The sequence below is a fragment of the Humulus lupulus genome, chromosome 3 (genome assembly GCF_963169125.1).
Source record: "Humulus lupulus chromosome 3, drHumLupu1.1, whole genome shotgun sequence".
Taxonomy (NCBI): Eukaryota; Viridiplantae; Streptophyta; class Magnoliopsida; order Rosales; family Cannabaceae; genus Humulus; species Humulus lupulus.
Genome location: NC_084795.1, coordinates 22,675,719 through 22,691,784, shown reverse-complemented (window position 1 = coordinate 22,691,784; position 16,066 = coordinate 22,675,719). Strand labels below are relative to the sequence as shown.

General features: G+C 37.9%; 1 protein-coding gene across 1 annotated transcript; it reads right to left on the bottom strand.

Moving 5' to 3' along the window:
* Positions 1-14,268: 14,268 nt before the first annotated feature.
* Positions 14,269-15,689, bottom strand: LOC133821002 (uncharacterized). Its single transcript, XM_062253543.1, has 2 exons — positions 15,261-15,689; positions 14,269-15,170 (listed from the first exon to the last, which is right to left on the bottom strand). Exons 1-2 carry the CDS (start codon positions 15,369-15,371, stop codon positions 14,820-14,822), a joined length of 462 nt encoding a protein of 153 aa, XP_062109527.1. The 5' UTR covers positions 15,372-15,689; the 3' UTR covers positions 14,269-14,819.
* Positions 15,690-16,066: the final 377 nt, after the last annotated feature.

The window sequence follows — 16,066 nt, the reverse complement described above, 5'->3', positions numbered from 1 at the left end:
AAAATTGCTCTGCATAATACATGTCATGGTCGATATAAACGTAAGTCATGAAACAATAAGTTGCAAAAAAGTAAAAGAGAGAAAGTGATGCTTAGGGTACTTACTGGGAGTGGCTTGGAAGTGCTCACAGACAAAGAGGGGCCTTGCACGAAGAAAAAGTCCTGCTTCTAGGACCCCAGGTTGGACACTGAGCCCTCTATCAAAGAGGCCTCGCTGTTGGCTTTCTGTAAATAAAAGAAGCCCCTTGACTTGGGAGTGGGCATGAGGTTGTAGATGAAATGCACCTCTTGCGCCGTAGGAGCGTGCTTCACCAGTTTCATAAACGCAACGAAAAGGCAGCTCAAATTCAACCAGCCATTGGGTGCCAGCTAAAGCGGTGCCAGGTCAAAGTAGTTGAGGACCACAACAAAGAACAGGTGTAACGGGATGGTACCACCCGCTTTCAGAATGTGCTCACTAAGGGCCACAAAACCGGTCTTAGGGCAGTCAACCCAGCATGTCTCCAAAGGAGTGTATAAGGCGTACTCCGGGGGAGCGCGATAGTGATTCACAATTTCCCTCAGTTTGTTTTCAGACACGTACGACACCAGTTCAGATGCTAGTAAAGGAGCATCGTCCGGTTCATTGGAAGCTACCTGTCGTCGTGCCCTCGGCATGTCTGCAAAACCAAAAGAAAAAGGTGAGAAAGAGACGGAACATTTGACCCTCCATTTTTTCTTCCTAGTAAGAGTCTTCCATCGGGGGATTGACGGCGGAAGCGCTAAGCTAGGGAAAATCGAGACTAAGGGCTGAGGAGAAGCGGGAGCGGCTCCATGACAGTCATCAGACGAGGAGGGGCTAGAGGGCTCAGGCGAAAGGTGTCCCTCCATAAACTCCAACTCCCTCTGCAACTCTAAAAGGTTCACCCTAAGGCTCGCTACATGGTCATTAAGGACAGCGGGGAAAGGTGCTCTGTCTCCTCTCAGTGCCGAGTCGATTTCACTCTCCACCACCCAAATTTTTCGCCTAAGTTCAGCCATGTGCTTAAGATGGCGGATACGGGCCTACCTTAAGGAGTCATAGTCCTGGTAAGGGTTTTCCTTAGGGGACTCTGAGTCTGAGGACAGGTCAATAAACTCAACCCCCGGAGGTATGTCGAACGGACCGTTGCTGGCCATGAGACCTCGTCCCGAAAGCAAAAAGGGGTTCACATATAAATGAGAATATTGCTACAAAACACAAAGGAATGGGCTTAAAACCTCTAAGTACACATGCCCTAAATGATCCACTACAGGGTATAAACAGGGGGGCATGCAACTGGGCTAACTCACGGCAGGCTTAGGCCAAAATACCCCATCCCGAGTAACGTTAGTTTGGATCCAATGAATATGAGGGAAAACGAAAATATACCTCAAGCAGGAAAAATAGAGTGCAGTCGTGGTCTATAGGAGGTCGAGGGCCAAACACGCCGGCAGAGTCAAAAAAGAGTTGAGTGGTCGAAAGCACGCGTCTGCAGAAATAAACAAAAAGGATGTGTTAGCCTCCAAATAGACATACCAAAAATTAGCTCATATGTAAAAAAAAAAATGATGATGAAATGAAATAAAAAAATAAAATGAAGAAAACTATGGCAAAAATGAGGGTGTGGGGTATTGAACACCTTACCTCTTGAAAAAGGAAGGATTCTCAAAATAACTAAGCCAATGAAGTAAGGTGAAAATTATAAGCCTTGCATGAGGGCCTATTTATAAGAATCAAGAAGAATAGTCTACAAGAGCACCTAAAGGTCCTCTCCTAGACTGGGGGGCAAGTGTGGATGCTCAAAATTCCCTGCCCGTAAAAGAACCCCAAAGTATGTGATTGGGTCCCGTGTACTTAGGCGCGTATTGGGAAATCTTGGCGGATGAAGCCCCCGACAGGTGTGCCGTCAAGGCCTCGCGAGGGGCAGCCTCGCCTGGCCGCAGCGCCTCGCGTGCCCCTGGCCACAGCGCCTCACGCGCCCGCACGCGCCTCGTGCCCCCGCATCTCGCACCCAGCGCCTCGCCCCTAGCGGCTTGTAACGACCCAAATTCGCTAATAAGGCTTAAGGGCCTTGATTAGTGTGCCTGGAGGGCATATTAGGATTTATGTGTGACTTTAATGAGTAAAATGCATGGTTATGATTTAAAGCATGGTATATGACTATTTGAGATGCATGGATATGTGTATTAGTATGCATGTAGGCCCTGATTGTGTTAGAAGGGCATAATTGTAATTTTGGCCATTTTGGGCATAACTGTATTGATATGTGATGATTGTTGAGACCACATTGTGATGTGGATGTATCTGTGGTTTGTGACTCGAGATGATCCCAGAGAGCAGACTAGCGGAAAAGTCAAGGCGGGGATTTATACCCGGCTCGGGGCGAGCTTGGGGTATAAATAGGAATCTGATGAGTATATTGGGGTTTATTTTGATATCGAGGAATATTATTGGTGACTAATCAGGTATTGGAGAGCAACGGAAAAATATTAGAGACACTTGAGGAATTAGCAGGAATTGGGTAAAATGACTAAAATGGCCCTACATGGACAAAAGGGTTTAGAATTAATAGGGAGGGCATTTTGGTCAATTGGATTCTTAGAGATAAGTTTATTGAGGCTTTATATACTTAGTGGGATTGATAGAGAGAGTTAGATGGCTGTGGGAAAGAAAGAAAAAGGAAGAAAAAGAAAAAAAAGAGAGAAAAACAGAGGGGTTTTTCCAAAAGGGGCGGTTTGTGGATTCTAGCACCATTTCTCTTCAAATTTCTTGGAGCAAAGCTCAGTGGAGAGCTAGGATAGGCTGAGCATCAAGGATCCTGAGTTAGACTTGAAGATTTGGCAAGGGATTAGCAAGAACACATCAACTTTTGAGGTAAGTTTTTAGAGTTTTCAGTTTTTGGGTTTGACTGGTTTAAGTTGTGTAATTAAGCTGAATGATGGGAACTTAAGGGGAATTTATGGGCAAGCTTTGAGGAAGAGCAAGCTAAGGAGGTCTAGGAATTGAATCAAGGTCGAAATTGCATCAACGGTATGAATTCTAAGCCTTTAACTTTGATGTTTGACTGAATTTCTGGGTTTAGGGTTAATCATGGTAAATTTTGAGATTTGGGATGAATGTGCTTGGGTTTTGAGGATTTGGGATGCTTGGGATGAGTGGAGAGTGTTTATAAGCTTGATTTTGAGTTTGGTAAAGATTTGGGGAAGTTTGGGTTGAGATTGGCTCAAAGAAATCGCAGAAAAAGAATTTGGGAGTTGCCTGCCTGCAACTAGCGCTACAGCGCTAGTCTTTGGGCGCTGTAGCGCTAGGCCCTATTTCTGGGTGGTGCGGTTCTGCTTGTAGCGCTATAGCGCCCTCTTTTGAGCGCTGTAGCGCTACCCTGTTCCCATAAAGGGGTTTTTGGGTTATTTTTTAGGGATTTTGACCTAGGGTTCGGGGTTCGATTCCACCATCTTGTTTTGTGGATCTAGGACTTCCCGGGGGGCTCGGGATTGGTCCTGAGGCTAGGTTTTCGGACTTGAGGTTCGGTGATGACTTTGACCTATGGCTGTGTTTAGGTGTGCGCTAGGGCTCGAGTGGGATCGTGCTCAAGGAGTCAAGTGATGAAAGCTATCAATTTGACAGGTAAGAAAACTATAGCACCCGTAGGACAGGGCAAGGGCCCATAGTGTGATTGCAGGGCACGACCCTATATTGCATTACATGTTAGGATGCAGATTTAATTGAATTGATATCAGGGCACGACCCTATATTGCATTACATGTTAGGGTGTAGACTTGATTGAATTGATATATGTTTGAATGTTATTTGAGTTATACTATTTGTGATTATAGTAAGAATGTATGGCAACAGAGCCGGGAACGGCAACGGAGCCGGGGACGGCAAAAGAGCTGAAATGGCAAGGAGCCGAGAACGGCAAGGAAGCCGAGAACGGTGAAAGGCCGAGAACGGCAGCTGGGCCGAAAGTAACACTTAGCACGTGAAGTGCTTGTAGACAGGGTGGGACCCTAATGGATACAGGGGATATCCTTGCGGTGAGGACCGAGACCCCAGGCTTAGGTAATGCCTCTGGGACGGCATGGCCGTGTTTGTTTAGTCTGATGGAATACTTATTTATCTGTGGATTATCTGATATGTTAACTATATAAATCGCATATGTTATGTACTGTATGAATAGGCTTCATCCATGGATAATTGGTAGAAATTGGTGGTACCATCTCCTCTTTCTACCCATTCTCTTGTTTCGACATTCAACCCATTGAGGAAGTTCTCTAATTGACACTCTTTGGACAAACCATGGTATGGGAACCTCATTAGCATAACTTTGTTTCTCCACCATGCCCTATATAAAGGCTCCAAGTCGTGTTGAAAAAAAATTCATGAGGACTTGCATATGAGACATCTCAAGTTCCTCGCAAGACAAAAAACAAACATAGAAAAAAAAAAACAAAAAAGGAATAAGGAAAAATAAAATAAAATAAAATATACAAACCAAATTAGAATCAAGAATCAATTATATTTGATATTGATTAAATAGTCCTCGGCAACGGCGCCAAAAACTTGTTGCCAAAATTAAGCTACGCAAGTATACATAATCGCTTTTGTAGTTTATTCCGGTAAGACCGATATCGTTCCCACGGAGACTGATTTATCAATTACCAAATAATTAATTTTTAGTTTCTATTTGACTAATGAAACCAAGATTTGTGAATTTTTAAAACAAGAAAATAGAAATAAATAAAAACTGCAGAAATCAAATAATAACAAAAACACAAGATTAAATTCACTATAAAATAATTAGGAATCCTAATCTTCTCTACTATCCACTCTATTATTCTTTAATTTAATTATTACTAAAATTATTCTCACTGAAATGATAGGTACACAAAAGTGTTAACTATTCGAGTTAAGAAATAGAAAACTTGACCTAATGTGAATTCCCTATATTTCTATGGTCAATTCAAACAATAAGAAGCAATGAATACAACCATAAATCACATAAACAAATTTGATACTCTCGTTTTAAATTGAAATCTATGTCTATTCAATTTTAGCATATTCAAATCTCACTTTTCAGATTTTGATTCAAATTCATAAATCATATGTAAAAGGTGATCAATCAATTACACAAACTGAATAGATTTCAGATGAAGAAGAAATAGATAAATGCATTAAATCATAATAGAGTTTCAAGAGAGTCAATTAGAAAACCTAAACAGAAATTTAGTTCATGTTTATCATTAAGAAATCCATAAACATGAAATTTAACATAATCAAAATCAAAAGATAAAGAAAAGAACTCTAGGTTTTTGTTTCTTCTCTAGCCTCCTTGCTTAATCTGATCTCCTCCCTTAAAAATGTCATTAAAAAAGATTTTATATGCCCTAATTCATTTTTGCATGAAAAGACAAAATTATCCCTTAAAATTCCCTTAAATTGCATTTCCGTACGGACCCTAGCGCTGGGGCGCTGAAATAAGTCTCAAAACACGTTTCTGGAAAATTGATGGTGCTGGGGCGCTGGTTTTTAGCGCTGGGGCGCTACTTTGCACAGAATAAAACTAACTCGTTTTAAACAGCATGCAGCGTCAGTTCATCGTATTTTGATCATAACTCCTTCAATATAACTCCGAATTGAATGATTAAAAAAGATATGGAAAGCTAAGAGAAATATCTACAACTTCTATTTATAGAAGTATTTCCACAAAGGGAATAAATCCTAATCAAAATTCAGCTTAAAGTCTCAGACTTGCGTTATAGAACATAAACGATGTGTGTTGAGCCTCTTTAATGTAGTATCTTCCACACATGATGTCTTGAAACTCCACAATCAACACTAAATCCATCTTATTCATCATATTTAACATGTTTCTTCTCATCTCATGCCATATTATGTACTTGACCATTAAAACCTGAAACAAAAAGAAAACAAGCGTAAATCTGCACTAAACAATCCTAAGTAACTAAAAACACAACCTAAAACAATCTCTAAAACAAACCTAAAATGACCCTAACACCTACTCCTTGGGGTCACGCCCAGAGAATAAAACCAATTAATAAAGAATCACAAGTACAAAAACATTGGCTTCAACAAAACAAGACTCCCTCTTGAGATTTGCCACTTTGTTGTACTTCTCTTCACTAATCTGATCTTGATTGAAACACTCAACCACTTGAACTCCCTTCAATTGCCAGCGAGTGCTTGCATCCTCCCGACACAAGGCTTGTAAAAATCTTATCCCGAAGACTATAAACGTTGTGTTCAAATTACAATGTGTATTCACTCATGAACATGGTATAAACTCACCACTAAAAACTAAACACACATATTTCTACAAGATCACGTGAATACTTACGATCTTGAATACAAAGAGGAACTCTCACAAATATTACAATTATGCTCACAAATTATGCATCTAAGAGTTCACTTTTCTCACTACCTTTAGAGCCCTATTTATAGTGTCATTTTTCGTGCTCATAAAGGTTGAGAAAGAATTCTTCTAATAAAGGCAAGAATCATAGAAGTTATTCTTGATTGATGAAGAGTTGCCTTTTTTAGAAGATGCTGATCCGACAGATACGATATTGGTGGGGACAGCTCAGACCTGTGTCAGATCAAAAACAAGCTCAGAAAGGAAACAACAATTAATGACATTAAGGAACCAGTTTCCTGTTTTTAATTCTTGAGCTGCACGAAAATATATAAGCAAATAAACCAGAAACAACTTTGAGTAAGTACCGAATATTTGTAATATAAATCTTCCCTTTATAAACAAAATGGGATAGTATAGGCTAAATAAGGAAGCTCATAATTATCCAAAATTCACAAAATGGGAAAGTGAATTTCCGAAAATTATAATAAAGGGAAACAACCAATTTATCTTTTAAGAACACTCGAGGCCGTGGTTCATCTTCAAAATTTGTGAAGTCTCAGCAGAAGACAGTTCCTGAGTCTGTTCCCACTACCACTCCGACTGCTCCAGCATCTACCACTTCAGCTCCATGATGGTTACCGTTCCTTTCGATATATTTTTATTTGCTTTTGATAAATGTAAAAGAGCACTAAAAGTGTCTTTGTTTTTTGGTTATGTTTCGTTGATTCTTTGGCATTTTTCTTAGACAATGAGGGGGAGAGAGAGTAACTCTATTTTTTAGTACATCAATTATGTTGACTGACCTGCTGTTTTTTGTTAACTGTTTTATCTTGTGCTTTGGTTATCTTTCGCAGGGGGAGTCATTTTGTGACTTTTATGATTTTAAGCACTTGTGTTTTGCAGGGATCTTTTAAAAATAGATATTTTTTGTCTATAAAATTGCCAAAGGGGGAGATTGTAAATCCTATAATCAGCATTTTTATAGAAATATCTTTTTCTTAAAAGATAAATTGGTTGTTTCCCTTTATCATAATTAGCCAAAATTCACAAAATGGGAAAGTGATTTTTTAACAATAAATTATAATACAATATAATACAATAATCTAATCTTTTTTTAATAATACCAAAATAGTTTATTTTAATAAGGGTTTATGTCTTTTTAGACCATGTGTTTCGCCTTATTACCTGTTTGGACCATGTGTTTTAACAAATTACTTTTTGGACCCTGTGTTTTCTAAAATAGTTCAAAGAGACCCCTAAACCCGATTCTGATCAATGTTTTATGAACTAAAATTACAAATAATTCATCAAACTAACAACTCATAACAAAAATACAATCATTCTTCCTAAGAACTGTGTTGTTATATTCAATTTTTTGTTCATCAAAATCAGGTTTAGGGGCCTATTTGAACCATTTTACAAAACACAGGGTCCAAAAAATATTTTGTCAAAACACAGGGTCCAAACTGGTAATGGGGGCAAAACACAGGGTCTAAAAAGGTATAAACCATTTTAATAAATCTCAAGGAACTAATATATTAAAATAAATTAAAAACGTAAAAAAAAAATAATTAGAGTGGTGGTGGTGGTGGACAACAGAGAGCGGAATGTTGGTGGTGGTGGTCCGAAACTCTGGCATGGGGGGTTGTGAACACAAGCAAAAAATTTAAATCTAAGAAAAAATAAACATACAAACCATTAAAATAAAATAAAATTACCTCTATCGTGAAGGAGGTTGTGTGTGGTGGTGGTGGACAACTCGGAGCTTGAAACTCGGAGGTGGTGGATGGCGTTGTGGTTGTGCTCAGACAGAGGGAGGGCTCGGGGTGGTGAAGAGAGAGAGAGAGAGAGACCGAGAAGGAGAGAGGGCTCGAGATGGTGGAGAGAGATAGAGAAATCAGAAAGAGAAAGGGTGTAGGGCAGGGTGGTGGTGGTGCTCAGAGAGAGGGGTAGGGTGGTGGTGGTGCTCGGACATAGAATAGAGAGAGAGAGAGTTAGAGTTAGAGTGAAAATAGGGAAGAAAAAGGTGGGCGGCTGGGTTTAATCACATTACATTTGTTAGTGCCTATCGTTGCCCCGGAAAAAGAACAAAAAAACATCAACAAAAGTAGACACTAAAACTATAGTTGAAAACCACATCATTTCATTAAGTTAGACTTTTGCCGGTGCGTGTTTAACTTTTACTGACGTAAGAAAACGTGTCGGCAAAAGTCCCCCAAACCACCTTATTTATCATGTGGAATTTTTTCAATGCGTTCCACCTAACACGCCAGCAAAAGTTCCAACGGTAATAAAAATATTTCCACACGATGCTTTTGAAATGGCCAGATAGGAATTTTCCCTCGTAGACTTTTTCCGGCATGTTACGATATTGCGCGTGGCAAAAGTGACCTATGCCGGCATAAAAATGTAGGACAAAAGTTATTTAAATTTTCTGTAAATTTTAATAAACATAATCGACAATAATTACAATATTTTAACCCTAATAGTTGATAATTACAAAGTTGATTAGTATTGTGTAGCGTCTCAGTATTTTACTTAGCTAGATAGTAGTAGTAGCTTAGTATTTTAGTTTTCGTGGTTATTAGTTCAAGTCGAGATTTAGTTGGAAACTCATAGAGATAGTTATAAATTTTATAAGTTTAGCCTATAGTTTAGAAATATTAATTTTAATATAAGGTTTGATTAATATAGCTGGTCCTAGAAATATTATTAATTATAACCTAAGGTTTATATAGAATAATTAAGAACGTTACACTTGTCACATGTATGTTTATCAAGGATTTAAGCATTTTAGATGAATAAATTAATAAAAGATAGATCTAGAAGCTCTAGAACCTTACAGCAGCTTTTAGGACTACGTTTTACTCAGTCAAAGTTGTTTTACCAAACTTCAAATATGTTGAAAGTGTGCAAAAACGTGTTTAAAATATCATCGTATGCCGATATATCGTAGTTAGACGGCCGATACATCGCCTACGGAAGATACAGAAAACACGTCGACTTCACACGAATGAAACCACGGAATCTCGGGGCATAGGTAGGGGCGATATATCGCCTAGGGTAGGCAATATATTGGCTCTTGGAGCCATTTTTGAAACTTTGTGGATTTAAATTAGAAACAGACCTCAACAACTTTGACTCGTTCCTGAATAGTTGTGACCGAGTTCTGGGCATCTGTTGAGCGAAAAATGTATTTTTTTAATCATTTATTTATTCATTGAAATGAGAGTTAGTTTCACTCCTTGAATTCTATAAATAGGACCCTTGTCTTCATCATTCAAGCACATTTCAGAGCTTTCAAGCTGCTGAGTTCGTTCTAGAGAAAAACACTAGGGTTTTGGGGTTAAATTTTTTCAAATCTAAGCTTTTCTAAACACTTGGGTAGAAAGCTTTTGTGTGATTTCAATGTTTGAGGTATAGATCGAAGCTCTAAGCTATCTAAGGTACCGTTAATCTTCAGGTTTAATCCATTTCCATTCTTCTGGTTATTTCCTTTTATTTCAAAACCTAACTTGTTATTATGGCTTATGGTTAGGTGTTTGAGTTTCTTGAAACTTAAAGTCTTCAGTAAGTAACTATCTTGGTGGTTTAGATCTTCTTTTCATCTTCTTTTCTCTAGAGGACTTATGGTTTCTTATGTTTGGTTTTAGGAGTTTTCAATCCCGCTCTTGTCTCCAATATCCTGGTTTTTGGTAAGGAAAATTAGGTAGTTTAGTTTATGATCTAGGCTATGTTTTGTATGACCTAACATTTCAGGTACAATAAAGGGGTAAGTGTGTCTGGACCTAAGGTGTCCAATGATGTATGATGGACTTATGTCCGGTAGGCTCGGTTGCCAAAATGTTATGACGGACCTAAGTTGATGTCCGGTGTATGACAAACTTATGTCCGGGGCTCAATTTCCACCCCTGTAAAAGCACTTATTTTTTTATTATATCTGACTTGTTATTATGATCTATGACCTATAGTTACGATTATGACTTATGACCTATGACTATGAACTATGACTTAGAGTATGATTTATGATTATGACTTAGATTATGATTTATGATTATGACTTAGGCTATGATATGAGCTAGGGTTTTATGATGTTGTATGATTAGCATAAATAAGTTTTGTTATGACTCTTGTGAAATTTATGATTTGTTGATTAAATGATTATATGACTAACTCTTATTTGTATTTTCCTTATTGGGCTTAGAAGCTCACCCCTTATGATGTTATTATTATAGGCAATTAAAGATAGAAAGGTCGATGGCGAGTGGGACCTAGGAGCTTCGTGATGTACTCGTGAGGACCATATAGTCAAGGAAGATCAAGCAAGCCTATTTATTTATTCACTTTTATTAAAGAATGTGTTCTTTTAAAATTTTATTTAAATGTTGCTCATTTTAATATGTTAAAGACAATTATTTTATTTTTGTAAAACCATGGATCCATATATTTATTTTCAAGTTTTTATTCAATAAAAGAGCAATATTTATGATTATGATCCAACGCTGTGTTCTCGATAGAAATTAGGGCGTTACATATTGTTGTTAATCTTAGAACAATCTATACGAAATTGTACCATTGATTAGATGTTAAATACTCATTAATTCAATAATGATATTATATAATACTTAAATCACTTCAAAATATCTATAAAAAAAATTGTGTATTTCTATTATGTAACACTTGTCGGCACATTTATGACTTTTACCGGCGCATTTAATTGCCTTTTATTAGTGTCATTACGTAATGTGCCAGCAAAAGTAGCACCGTCAAAAATCAATTTAGGAAATCCACTTTTGCGCAAAAAAAAAAAAACATAATGCGTCAACAAAAATGCAACTATGAAAAAGGTGCAACTCTTTGCCGACACGTTAGCGAATAGCGCCGGCAAAAGACACTAATGCCGGCGGCAAAAACAGGATTATTTGCCGGTGAAATTCGTCAAGCGCGCTCGCAAAAATCCCTTTTCTTGTAGTGATTGTTTTGGCTGTGCAATATTGTAAATTTTTACTGATTTTAGTGGACGTACAGAAGGGAACTCGGGTGTGGACGAACTCATTATTGCTGGATGTAGGTTCTAATTTTGGCGCTGAACCATGGTATGAAATCGTTTTGTGTTGTTATGTTGATCTGCTGTGTGATTATTTCAAGCCTTGGTGTTGAGTGTTTCAACACAATGTCCATAATATAGATTATATGTATGTAATACATGGCTTCAATGTCACGTGTAAAAACAACCTGACAAGGTTGTCAAAGCTTGTTGGAAAAGCATCCTAGGTGCTGCTACCTTGCAACCTGCTTGCATTAGACTTTAGCATATACTTAATTAAGTAAATATTCATAAAATCATTATAAATTGGGATAATTGCGGCATTAATGCCTATGTAGTTCAGTTTATTGCACTTAAATGCCTATGTAAAATTTTTGACGGCAATAATGCCTACCGTTACGATTTTAGAGCAGCCGTTGGTCCCTGGGCCGTTAGGGGTATATTTGATACACGTGTCACGACCCGATTGGGTTAAATTATTAAAATTTAAAAACAAAAACAATTAATGGTTCAGGTGGTTCAGGTTTCTAATTAAAAACAAAAAAAAAACTAACCTTCATTAATTAATTTAACAAGAAAAACCGATTGTCTAAAACAGAGACCCAAAATCTAAAACAAAGAAAACTCAAAACTCCATACCCAAAAAAATCATCTTTCCCCCCACGATCGAAGAGACGACGACAATCGGAACCGGAGGAGACGACGACGACACTTGCAATACAATGCCGACCATTCGACAACAGGGGGAACAACCACCCGACTACGGTGAGTTCTTTTCTGTTGATTGGGTTTCATTTCTCAAAGTCTTCATGCAGTTATTTTTGGGGGAGAATGATAATGATGCTCTATATAGAGCAGTTTGGGCGGGGAAGGGTGTCGATTTTAAAATTTTTTGGGGGTGAGAATATTGTTGATTTATGGTAGGTGGTATTATTAAATTTGGGTAAAAATGTTGTTGGGAAGCATGTGCATACAATTGATAGAGTGGGGACCATTGAAATATATACTTTGTTTATTGAAAGGAATCTTTGTTGTTGTGGTCCATGGTTCAATCGTGTGGTACACTATGTTGCTCTTCAAGTGTGTGAACTATACTGTGTTTCGATTTGTGTGTGAGTGAAGTGTTGACATTGCATTTTTTATTTTTATTGACAGGTGGTCATACTAACATCTTCACTATTGCAATACACCATGGGGGAAGCTGGTTTACTCCATTCGGCAATAGAAGATATGAGGGAGGTAAAGTTGATTATGTTGATTGGGTGGATACTGATTACTTCACTAGGATGGAATTGGATGGAATGGCCTTGGATTTAGGACATAAACTTCCAGTGGGTTTTATGTACAAACCAATAGGAAAGGTGCTTAATATGGGCTACATGGTGGTAGGGGATAAGGAGATCCTAAGAATTGTAGAGGATATTGAGAGGAATCGGGCTACAAAGATTGACATATTTCTTGTTTTTCCTGAAACAGTTCTACCTTTAGATTGGAAGGAAGATTCAGAAGCTGTTAAACATGTCCCTGCTAACATTTTACCTCCTCTGAAAAGATGTATTATAGAGGAATTACCAGATGATTGTGATGTCCCTACAGATGTTGTTGGTATCCCTGTTGATGCAACCATTGATGGGGAACAAGAAGAGTTTGATGCTGATCAATATTCTGAGGAATTTCATGATGCTGCCTTTGATGAACCTGATAAAGAGGAATATGAAGAAGAGTTTGACTACATGGATGATGAAAGTGATATGGAAGACCAAATACCAGAGGTGGTTGTGCTTTCAGATTCAGAGGATGATATTGGTGATGTGAGGGAGGATACAGTTGAGGAGAACCAAGACAAAGTTCAGCGTGACAGACATCTTCATACTAACTTTAAAAAGGAATATCCTGGACTTTTACTTAAGCAACTTTTGTGGGCAGCAGCTAATACTACAACACAAGCTGAGTTTGCTCGAGCAATGCAAGAAGTCAAGAGTGTCTCGGATGGTGCTTACTATTGGCTGGCAGGGAAGAACCCCACAGAATGGACTAAGTCACATATTTCAGAGTACCCAAAATGTGACATTTTGGTGAACAATTTGTGTGAGAGTTTCAATGCAGCCACACTTGATGCTCGCGACAAGCCAATTATAACTTTACTAGAGAAAATTAGATTTTGGTTGATGTCTCGGTTTTATAACAAAAAAGCTGAGTTGGAGAAGATGACTCAACCTGTGGGGAAGAGAATTTTGAAGATAATTGAGAAGCAAAAAGAGGTTGCAAAGCATTGTCTGGTTACTAGGTCTGACAAGTTTCAGTTTCAAGTTCAATGCAGCAATGGTAGTGCCTTGGTTGTCGATTTGGAATTCAGAACTTGTACATGTAGGAGGTTTCAACTATCTGGGCTTCCTTGTGGCCATGCACTAGCTACTATCTGGTTCATGGGAGGTAATGTCTTTGATTATGTCCACGGATTCTATAAAAAAGAATCATTGCAAAAAGCATATGGACAGAGTGTGCATCCTATGCCTAGTCCAGATATGTGGCCTCAGACAGGACTCAACCCAATTGATCCACCACCTGAGACGAAGCTGCCTGGAAGACCTAAGAAAGCTAGGAGAAGGGAGACAGATGAACCTCCACCTGCTTTAAAGAAAGCTCGAAGAACTGGAAAAGTTAAAACATGCAACAATTGTCTGAAAACAGGCCATAGGAGAGAAACATGCAAATCTGCTAAGGTGGTGGTTGAGGTATAAACTTTATGCTTTCTTCTCAGTCCAGATAATTTTTACCATTGATTAGTTGCTTTATCATTGTTTTGTGAATTTGGAGCTAAATATTTGTTTGTTCAACCTATTTTAGAATCATGTGGTCAAAAAGCGAGGTCGTCCACCACTGCAGAACCCAACTGAATCCACACTTTTAAGGAAGGAAAGAAGACTGAAACAGCATGCTAAAGGAGGAACTAGTGGTGCAACCAATGCTCAACCCGATACTGTCTGACTGGAAGGAGGAGTTTCATCTTTTGATTTTATTTTGAACTAGTGGTTGAATCTTGTATTTTGGTGTCTGTTATGTTGACCATTTTAGAGTCATGTATTTTGGTGTCTGTTTTTTGAGTCATGACAGGGTCATGCTGGCCATGATATTGGTCATGTACAGATCAGATACATTTGGCTTTTTAGGCCTATATTTTTGTACCTATCTCTTATGGTAATACATATTTACAGATCAGATCAGATCAGATCATTTGGCCTATATTTTTGTTCCATGATATTGGTCATGTACAGATCAGATCATATTTATTTCACAAAATACATAAACTAGAACACTGAATTCAAAATCAAGATAGATTACATTGATTTGGGGTTTCATTTTACAACAAAATTCATTACAAATCAATGCCAACAACTTCTACTTTGATTTTGTAGCCCAAATAACCACAACCAATAGAATTACAGCAAAATACATAGTATTCAAAAAGTAGTAACACTGCATTCGACCTCCATCATTTACTCTACCCCTGCTTTCAGCACAACTTTCACAACTTTCTCTTCCAACATTTTGAAGGTTGTGAGATTGTGTCTCAAATCCATTTGAAGAACCACTGCATTGCCGATGACTTCCAATGTCAGTTGTCGTACTTAGGGATGTGATTTCAGTTTCAAGGTCACCAATTTTTCTTAGTAGTCCAGGGATGACCACCTTTGCTCGATGGCACATTGGAGGGTCTATCCATTCAAAGAAATTACACCCACCATGAATCTGAGTTGACCAAAACATACAAAATTTCTAGTGAACACCCATAACCATTTATTCAATGAATCAGATTACAAAAACAAATGGAGATCTTACCCGATACTTGTTGCATGTTCTGAATCTTCGCCCAGGATTTTTGTTTGTCCAAGCCGTTTTTTCTACCACTGGCCTTGGTGGTCGACAATGGCAATTTTTTCCGTTCTCCATTAACCCGATGCAAAAGATGCCCTAACCCCCAATTCGAAGGAATTACAAGTTTTCTTCTACTGGGTTCACGTGCTACACTGTCGGGGGTGGATCGTCTGGGTGTGGTCGGGGGGAAACTTCATCTTCATCGTTTTTCTGGGTATGGAGTTTTGAGTTTTTTTTGTTTTAGATTAGTTTTAGAACTTGGTTTTAGACAATCGGTTTTTCTTGTTAAATTAATTAATGAAGGTTAGTTTTTTTTTTGTTTTTAATTAGAAACCTGAACCATTAATTGTTTTTGTTTTTAAATTTTAATAATTTAGCCCAATCAGGTCGTGACACGTGTATCAAATATACCCCTAACGGCCCAGGGACCAACGGCTGCTCTAAAATCGTAACGGTAGGCATTATTGCCGTCAAAAATTTTACATAGGCATTTAAGTGCAATAAACTGAACTACATAGGCATTAATGCCGCAATTATCCCTTATAAATTTGAAAAGTATAGGTATCTTTCAGAAATATTAAATATTAAATTCTATAGGGATTCATTAATTAATACACTTAATTAAAGTATATTCTACTAAACGTACAAAAGGAAAAATAGGATGATCTCTTTTATATATCTTTTATTAGTAATAACAAAAATTTAATTATCCCCCTATATGATGAGCATATATATCGTATTATCACATTGTAATTAAAGATACAATAATT